This window comes from Tupaia chinensis, unplaced genomic scaffold (genome assembly GCF_000334495.1).
Source record: "Tupaia chinensis unplaced genomic scaffold, TupChi_1.0 Scaffold000639_1, whole genome shotgun sequence".
Taxonomy (NCBI): domain Eukaryota; kingdom Metazoa; phylum Chordata; class Mammalia; order Scandentia; family Tupaiidae; genus Tupaia; species Tupaia belangeri.
The window spans coordinates 2,465,626-2,475,296 of record NW_006160160.1 but is presented as its reverse complement, the minus strand read 5'-3'; the positions used below and the strand labels follow the sequence as shown (position 1 = coordinate 2,475,296).

The window sequence follows — 9,671 nt, the reverse complement described above, 5'->3', positions numbered from 1 at the left end:
GCCGAGCCCGGAAGGGCCCGGGACGTCCCGTGACCGGACGCAGCCTTGGCGTCCGGCCCGCCTCTGCCGCCGCCGCCGGCTTAGCAGGGCCCCAGGGGGGACTCCGGGGTTTGTATCTTGAGAATTATAGCTGGTTGGCAGGTAAGTGTAGTACAAATCTTAAAAAAAAGCCATGGACTCTCCAAGTCAAGCAGGCTACTCTGGGCAACAACACATTGCATGTATGTTATTGCTCTTCATTGCTAGACAGTAAAATTGTTGGGTCATGTGGTACATGTATGTTTGTTAAGAAACTACAACACAGTTGTTATAGTGTAACTTTTTTTCATTCCAACGAGCAAAGTATGAGAATGTTAATTGTACCACATTCTTGACAACATGTGTTATTGCCATAATCATTTTACCTATTCTCATAGATCTGTAGTATGTCATTGTGAGTTTATCACTTTCCTGATAACTAATGATGATAAGCACATTTTAAAATGTGCTTATTGGCCATTGTGCATGTTTTCATTGTTGTTATTTTTTGTATATGTGAATTATCTGCTTAAGTCTTTTGTCCATGTTTTAAAATGGGTTGTCTTTTTATTGAGTTACAGGAATATCTTTTAATTGACTGTGATGGTAATTTATATAGTCACAGGATCATTGATCACTCACGTTCAGAAACACCAGGAATGTTTATAAAATAGTTATCAGGCTTGGGGCCAGCAGGTGGTGTGGTGATTAAGGCACTGCACTGTCACATGGCCAACCCTGGTTTGGGTCCCAGACCCAAAGCAGTCTGCTTTTTCACTTTCCTTGTCGCTCTCTCTCTCTATGGTAAGCACATGTGTCCTATAGCAAATTACAAAAAATTGGGTTGTCAGTAGAGTCATGATGTGACTCTACATTTTATCTGTGTTTCTTTATGCAATAATGTATCATGATTTTTCCAACAACCCAACAATAATAAAAATAAAATTATATAATTCTTTAAAAATGTTATTAGGCTCTTTGGTTGTCAGAAATGCAAGGCTTCATGTAGCAGCACAAGATAGACCACATCTTACTTTGTTTATGAATTTATTAAAGTTTTTACATATAATTTTTTAATATATAAAATTTTTTGGCATTGAAGTTACTAAAGTCATTTGTGCTATGTCAGGTGTTTTCCTATTTTATGTTAAGTATTTGATTATTTTAGTAATAATATAGATATAGCATTTAGGATGACTTATAATCTTAGCATTTTTATGTGTAATTTCCTAAGTTTTGGAATGCTTATTTTGGTTACTTTTTTAAAATATATTTGTTTCCCTTGGTTCTTAGATTTGGAATAGAAATCATAATACTCATTTTTTTTGTTTGTTTGTAGTAGAAAAACCAATATTGATTACTCTAAAAAATTTATTGTCATTATTAGTTGCTTATAATACTAAAAGATTGCATACGTTTTATTAAATATTTATAGTACTGAATTCAGTATGCTGATACTCATTTTGTGATTGCTCAGTGTAAATTAACTCTGACTTTTCTATTGGTTATTTAGGGCCCTGTTCGTTCTGTGTTGTATCTCTGCTGTATGTAGCAGGAGGCTGTTACATAAGTTGCTTCTAGGTAAATAAGATAGTACTAGCAGGCAGCAAGGTCATGTTTAAAAAGTGTATAACTTATAAAGTAGTTGAGGTTTAAATTTACTAATAAAGGCTTTCTCTCCCCCCCCCTTTGGTGTGTATGTGGGTGTGGGTGGTAAAATATACACTTCTGTTTTTTAATGAGAGTGAGAGAGAAATAGTGTAGGAAGAAAGAATAAAAGAGAGAGGAATTTTTGACAGGGTTTCACCATTTTGTGTTCCTCTGCCCCAGCCTCCTGGTTAGCTAGGATGACTGGTGCATGCCATTGCACCTGGCCTGCTCAGGTTGGTTCCAGATCTAAACCTTCTCTCACAGTAGCACCCTAGTGCTAGTACCCTCAGTAGCATCACTACTGCCACTGTGCCTAGTGTACAATTTGATATGTATACTTCAATGGCATTAAACACATTCATAATGTCATTACCACTGTTCACCACATAACTCTTTATATCCTGTAAAACTGAAAACCCATGGGCATGCCAGGTGGCATGGGAAGTGTGCATGCCCCAAATCCCAAGAGGAGAATGGAGGTTCTGGGGATAGTGGCATGGTTATCCTTCCTGAGGGGTGCTTTCTCATCTTGTCTCTCTATCTCTCCCTTTTTCCCTCTGGTAAGTGCATGCTCTCTGTAGAAGAAAAAAGCTGAAACTATCCAATAAACAATTACACTCCATTTCCCTCCCCCTTTAGCTTCTGACTGTTAACATTGTACTAAATCTCTAAGATTTTGACTACTCTAAATACCTCATATAAATAGAATCATATAGTGTTTGTCTTTTAGTGGCTAGCTTATTTCACATAGTGTAATGTTTTCAAGTTTTATCCATGCTGTAGCATATGTCAGAATTTCTTTTTAAGGCTGAAAATAATGTTTTATGTAGATACCACATTTTGCTACTTCATTTACTCATCAGTGGACACTTGGGTTGCTTCCACATCTTAGCTATTGTGAATAATGCAACAATAAACATGGGTATATAAACATTCAAAAACTTATTTTTAATTGGGTATATGCCCACAAGTGGAATTGCTGGATCATATGGTTATTTCCTTTTTAATTTATGGTGATTTTATTTTTAATTTTTTGAGGAAACATCTTACTGTTTTCTTTTGTAGAGGTTTTGGCTAAAGGGTGCGTGTGCTCGCCAGAAAGACAGAGAGAGACAGAGAGACAGAAAGCGAGAAATCATCTCCCAGGAGGGATGGCCATGCCACAGTCCCTTCTCCGTTCTCCTCTTGGGTTATTGGACACGTGTGCACATGCACCTGACGTGAATTTAAGCCACCGGATCTGGGACTTGAACCATGGTTGACTACATGGGAGTCCAGCAACATAGCCATTACGCTATCTGCTGATTCCAACATTCTACTATTTTCTACAGTAGCTACACTATTTTTCATTTCCATCAACAGTGCACAGGGTTTCAATTTCTCCATATCCTTTCCAATACTTGTTGTTATTACTTTTCTAATAGAAGCCATCCTGATGGATTTGAGGTGGTAAGCAATGCTTGCTTTACTAAGAATATAATGATTATCATTCTGTAGTTTCTTTATATAATTATACTGGTACTATTATTTCCATGAACTTACATATATTCAAATAAATGTGAATACTCAGATTTAAAAACAGGTTTCTGGGATAGGTCTGTGGCCCACCGCTTAAGGGAGCTGAATTTCACTTGGCCAACTAAGCAGTTCAGCTTCTAGCCCCAGTGGTCTGAAAAACAAGATGGGACAGATGTACTTATGAGATAGGAGTTAGATCTCTGGCTAGGTAGATAGGGTTACAAGTCCTCAGAATGAAGAATCTGAGAAAAAAATGGAGTCACTGTAGTCAAACCTTCAATAAAAATCACTTGCTGCTCTTGCTAAAAATCAATTATTAGCTCTCACTGCTTGCTTACACAGAAAGCTGCTTGCAGCCTGCTTGAGATAATGACAACTGAAGCTCACATTTTTCATATCATTACTGCATTCCAAACAAAGAATGTAGTCTTTCCTAATCTGGAGAGCAAGAGACCAAAGGACCTTGAGCAATCACTTGAAAAATGGGAGCATGACATGCAGGTTTGCACCTGCAAGATAAGGTGGTCTGCATGAGATTACATTTTGGAGGCACTAGGGGAAATTATATCAAGAACGGAGCTTCATTTTAAGACTTGTAGAATGCATGATTAAAAACTGGAAACTTCATGGGCCACACACTTCAGACAGAAATCTTCTGAACATTAATTAATGGAGGTCTGACTATCTAAAGTCTTGTGTTTTGCGAGCCCACTCCCAGATAGAAGAAGAAAGACATAAATCACCTGACATGTAGTCCCCATGAGGGAAACACATGCACTAGTCCTTCCTTGCTGGGATAAAAACAACCCTTGGCCCAACTCCTCTTTGGCAACCCATTCTTGGGACCCCTTCCTGCTTGGGAGCTCTGTTTCTCCTCCTCTCTTAATAAGCTCCACTTTACTATCCCTTCTCTGTGTCCACATCTCTAATTCTTTGTGAGTGTGAGACAAAGAACCTGGTCATCATGCAGTTCTGAATTTGGCCCTTGTGGTGGACCTGGGCACCCCATCTTCCTGTATCACTTAAATGCCTCCAATCCTCCCTTACAGGATGGAGAAATAAAGAAGGGATTGAAGTATGATCACACCCACTGGGGGTGCTTTCTCCCTCTCCCCTCTCCCTCTCTGTCTCTCTAGCAAGTACATGAGTCCTCTGGCAAATAATAATAATAAAAAAGGCTTCTTAAACTTACTAAGCACCAAAAAGCTGTTTATGTTGCCTTATTGTTAAGTATACTATATCTTTGGCTGTTCAAATTTTAATTTAAGGGCTATATTGAATTAAAATAACTGTTTTGAATGTTGGTTAAAAGTATCTTAAATATAAAGCATTTATAAGCAGATAAATATAATTTATATTAGTTAAATCTGTATCTAATAGTGTTTTTACCATTTTCTCTTGATTTGTGTTATGATCAGTTTCATAATACTGCATATCTTAAACAACATACAGATTTTTTTTTTTTGGAGAGGTTTTTGCTATAGGGTGCTTGCGCTTGCCAGAAAGATAGAGAGAGAAGAAAGCGAGAAATCACCCCCCAGGGGGGATAGCCACGCTGCAATCCCTTCTCCTTCATTCTCCTTTCAGGATCTTGGGCATGCATGCACTCGCACCTGGCGTGAGTTTAAGCCACCAGGCCCGGGACTCGAACCGCAGTCGACTACATGGGAGTCCAGTGACATAGCCATTATGCCAATTGCTGATCCCCAGAAATTATTTCTATTAAAAACAGTATCATTTCTAGCTGTTTCTTTAGCTAACCAGAATTACTGGCAAATATCTCGTCAACTATACTCAATTTTAAGTTGTAATGAATACAAAATTAAAGTTCATTTAAATAAAATGTTTCACAAGATGTTCTTATCACTGTAGTTAGTACACAGCTAAGAGCTAAGATGTTAGAAGCCAGTTGTTATTGGCACATTTATTGTTATTCTAGAAATTGTTTATGGTTACCTTGAATTATGATTTATTATTCTAATAATGCTATTGATTTCTTGGGACAGGGGACAGAAATGGCTATTTCAATAACACATATACATGTAGAATTATGCGTATAAGGAATCAGGTGGGAGAATAAATTTAGAAAGTGGATACACACACACACACACACACACACAGATAGATAAATATGATTAAATACGTATGGATTTAGTATAACTCAGTTTATTATTTATTTCCACAGCTTTATATTCTGTTATATTGTTCTGTGTATTCTTCTGGATCCCTTTTGTCTACTTCTACTATGAAGAAAAGGATGATGATGATACTGGTAAATGCACTGTAAGTATCTAGTTTAGGTATTTAATTTTAGAATTTTTAATTTAGGGGAAAATGATTATTTCCTCCTTTTTCAAAGACCACATGACTGTCTTTGAATTTATTGTAGAACAATGTGGTCTGATAGAAGTGTAATGTTAGCCAGATGTGAAATTCTAAATTGTTCTAGTAGCCACATTAAAATAATTTAAAAGAAACAGTTGACGTTAATTTTAATTATATGTTAAATTATATTTAATATAATGCATTCCAAATACTGTCATTTCAGAAATAGGCAAACCATACTATTAATTACATTTTTTAACACTGTCTTTGAAATTTAGATTGCATTTTATGCCTGCAGCAATTTGCAGTAGTCACAGGTGCTCAGTAGCTTCATATGCCTTGTGATCATTGCTTCAGAAAAGAAATTCCTACGGGGGTCAGCAAACTTTTTTCTGTGGAAGCCAGGTAGTAAATATTTTAGAGTTTGTAGGTGGTAATTATTTTAGAGTTGTGGGTTATGGTTTCTATTTCAACTACTCAACTCTGCCATTGTAGTGTTAAAGTATCCGGAGACATACTCAATGAACGTTCTGTGATCCAGTCAAACAGGCGGTGGGAGATATGGCACGTAGGATGGAGTTTGCTGACCCCTGTTTAGGGCATGAAGAAGAAACACTTGCTGGCTGTTGTCACTAATCCTGGATAATACTGTTAAAAAACCTGACACATAAAGCACGCATGTCCACAACTGAAGACCAGTATCACTTAAGTATTGGTATAAAAATCTTAACTCTAATATTAGTAAACATTTTTACTAATAAATATAATTCAGTAACCATATAATTAGTAAATGTATTACTAAGTACAACTAGTAACTTAATTCAGTATCTTAAAATAATTAGTTTTTAAATATTGATACAGTTAATATTGTATAACCAAATTGGGGTTATCTCTAGATAACATGCATAGTTTAGAATCAGTATATGTATTAATATGTAATAATTAAAGGTCAAAGAAGAAATTGGGTGTTGAAAGATATTTGTCAAGCGTTAGCAGGTCATGTGGTGGTTAGGGCCCTGGACTCTCAGATGACTGACTACAGTTCAAGTCCAGGACCTGGCAGCTTGTTTTCTCATTCTCTTGCCCCTGCCCTTCTGGTGAGTGCATGTGCCCTATAGAAAAATTTAAAATAATGATAGTAAATAAAATAAAATAATTCTTTCCAAAAAAAAGAAAAATATTTGTCAAAATTGAACTTCTTTTTTCTTTAGTGAGATTTTTGCTGTAGGGTGCATGTTCTTGCCAGAGAGACAGAAAGCAAGAAATCAACCCCCAGGAGGCATGGCCATACCACAATCCCTTCTCCATTTTCCTCTCAAGGTTTTGGGCATGCATGCACCTGCACCCGGTGTGAGTTTCAAGACACTGGGTCCTGGACTCAAAACACAGTTGACTACATGTGAGTCCAGGGACATAATCATCATGCCAACTGCTTGCCCCTAAATTGAACACTTATCTTTTAATTTAAGGAAAAAAATGCAGTATAACAGTGTATGTTTTGTCTTTTTATTGAGTTAAAAAAATGTATACCTTGTTTACTTAAACACAAAAGCATGCATATATTCACTCAGAAGCCAGTATTGTGCTTAAACATAGTTAAAACCTTAAGAGCAATTGGATTAAGATTGGGAGGAAGTAAATCAATAATACTTGGAATGAATCCTAGAGTGATAATCAGTGTAGTATGTCAGAGAAAAAAATAGATATTTAAATATTTGTGAAGGTCTGATAGAAGTGTAATGTTAGCCAGATGTGAAATTCTAAATTGTTCTAGTAGCCACATTAAAATAATTTAAAAGAAACAGTTGACGTTAATTTTAATTATATGTTAAATTATATTTAATATAATGCATTCCAAATACTGTCATTTCAGAAATAGGCAAACCATACTATTAATTACATTTTTTAACACTGTCTTTGAAATTTAGATTGCATTTTATGCCTGCAGCAATTTGCAGTAGTCACAGGTGCTCAGTAGCTTCATATGCCTTGTGATCATTGCTTCAGAAAAGAAATTCCTACGGGGGTCAGCAAACTTTTTTCTGTGGAAGCCAGGTAGTAAATATTTTAGAGTTTGTAGGTGGTAATTATTTTAGAGTTGTGGGTTATGGTTTCTATTTCAACTACTCAACTCTGCCATTGTAGTGTTAAAGTATCCGGAGACATACTCAATGAACGTTCTGTGATCCAGTCAAACAGGCGGTGGGAGATATGGCACGTAGGATGGAGTTTGCTGACCCCTGTTTAGGGCATGAAGAAGAAACACTTGCTGGCTGTTGTCACTAATCCTGGATAATACTGTTAAAAAACCTGACACATAAAGCACGCATGTCCACAACTGAAGACCAGTATCACTTAAGTATTGGTATAAAAATCTTAACTCTAATATTAGTAAACATTTTTACTAATAAATATAATTCAGTAACCATATAATTAGTAAATGTATTACTAAGTACAACTAGTAACTTAATTCAGTATCTTAAAATAATTAGTTTTTAAATATTGATACAGTTAATATTGTATAACCAAATTGGGGTTATCTCTAGATAACATGCATAGTTTAGAATCAGTATATGTATTAATATGTAATAATTAAAGGTCAAAGAAGAAATTGGGTGTTGAAAGATATTTGTCAAGCGTTAGCAGGTCATGTGGTGGTTAGGCCCCTGGACTCTCAGATGACTGACTACAGTTCAAGTCCAGGACCTGGCAGCTTGTTTTCTCATTCTCTTGCCCCTGCCCTTCTGGTGAGTGCATGTGCCCTATAGAAAAATTTAAAATAATGATAGTAAATAAAATAAAATAATTCTTTCCAAAAAAAAGAAAAATATTTGTCAAAATTGAACTTCTTTTTTCTTTAGTGAGATTTTTGCTGTAGGGTGCATGTTCTTGCCAGAGAGACAGAAAGCAAGAAATCAACCCCCAGGAGGCATGGCCATACCACAATCCCTTCTCCATTTTCCTCTCAAGGTTTTGGGCATGCATGCACCTGCACCCGGTGTGAGTTTCAAGACACTGGGTCCTGGACTCAAAACACAGTTGACTACATGTGAGTCCAGGGACATAATCATCATGCCAACTGCTTGCCCCTAAATTGAACACTTATCTTTTAATTTAAGGAAAAAAATGCAGTATAACAGTGTATGTTTTGTCTTTTTATTGAGTTAAAAAAATGTATACCTTGTTTACTTAAACACAAAAGCATGCATATATTCACTCAGAAGCCAGTATTGTGCTTAAACATAGTTAAAACCTTAAGAGCAATTGGATTAAGATTGGGAGGAAGTAAATCAATAATACTTGGAATGAATCCTAGAGTGATAATCAGTGTAGTATGTCAGAGAAAAAAATAGATATTTAAATATTTGTGAAGAAAGTAAAATTATTTGCATATACCATAACTCTAAAACCCAAGGTATGTAAGGTTAGCTGGCTTGTTACAAATTTTAGTAAAAATCTCAATGAGATACCTGCTGTCTCTGTTTACTTCTTAAACTCATCCTTTGGTTGATCTTAGGATTCTACTTATACTTTAGACTTTTTTCTAAAGACTATCTTACGTCCTCCATGAACAAGAACTTACCATATGAAACATGAATTAAAATTTTTAAAGAATTATTAATTTATTCATTATTATTATTATTTTTTAATTTGACCAGAGAGACATGGAATGAGGTGGGGAGTGGGGGAAGCAAGAAAGCAAGCTACCAGGTTTAGGACTTGAACAATGAATGGTCAGCCATGCAGGAGTCCAGCATCTTAACTACCACACCACTAGCTGGCTCCAAAACATAAATGAAAATTTTAAAGGTGACTTTGAGAGCCGTTTTATTAGTATGAGAGAATAAATAATGTAATTTCTGATCGATTTAACTTTTTTTGAGATTGTTATTAACTCTTCTATACACTTTCAGAATGTCTGGCATTGTGATTTTTGCCTTTGGATTATGTTAGGGGTACCAAGCAAAGCATGACATTTAATTCCAAAGTTCCTGATTTCAAAGTTCTCGTTTAATCACTTATAAACTGAGTTACTTAGGGCTAATTATTTTATCTCTCTGGGCCTCTGTTTCTTTATCTGTAAAGTACACTTGAGAGGACCTATGTTTGGATAGGTATGAGAGTTAAATAAGATAACATATGTAAAGTTCTTAAAACAG

The 9,671-nt window shown here is 35.8% G+C and overlaps 1 protein-coding gene across 1 annotated transcript in view; it reads left to right on the top strand.

The window, feature by feature from the left end:
* The window catches only part of LMBRD1 (LMBR1 domain containing 1), a 131,331-nt gene that overhangs the window by 32,245 nt on the left and 89,415 nt on the right, over positions 1-9,671 (top strand). Inside the window, exon 4 of the mRNA XM_006159629.3 lies at positions 5,372-5,469. Coding sequence (XP_006159691.1) covers positions 5,372-5,469 — 98 coding nt within the window. The remainder of the gene's footprint in view (positions 1-5,371; positions 5,470-9,671) is intronic.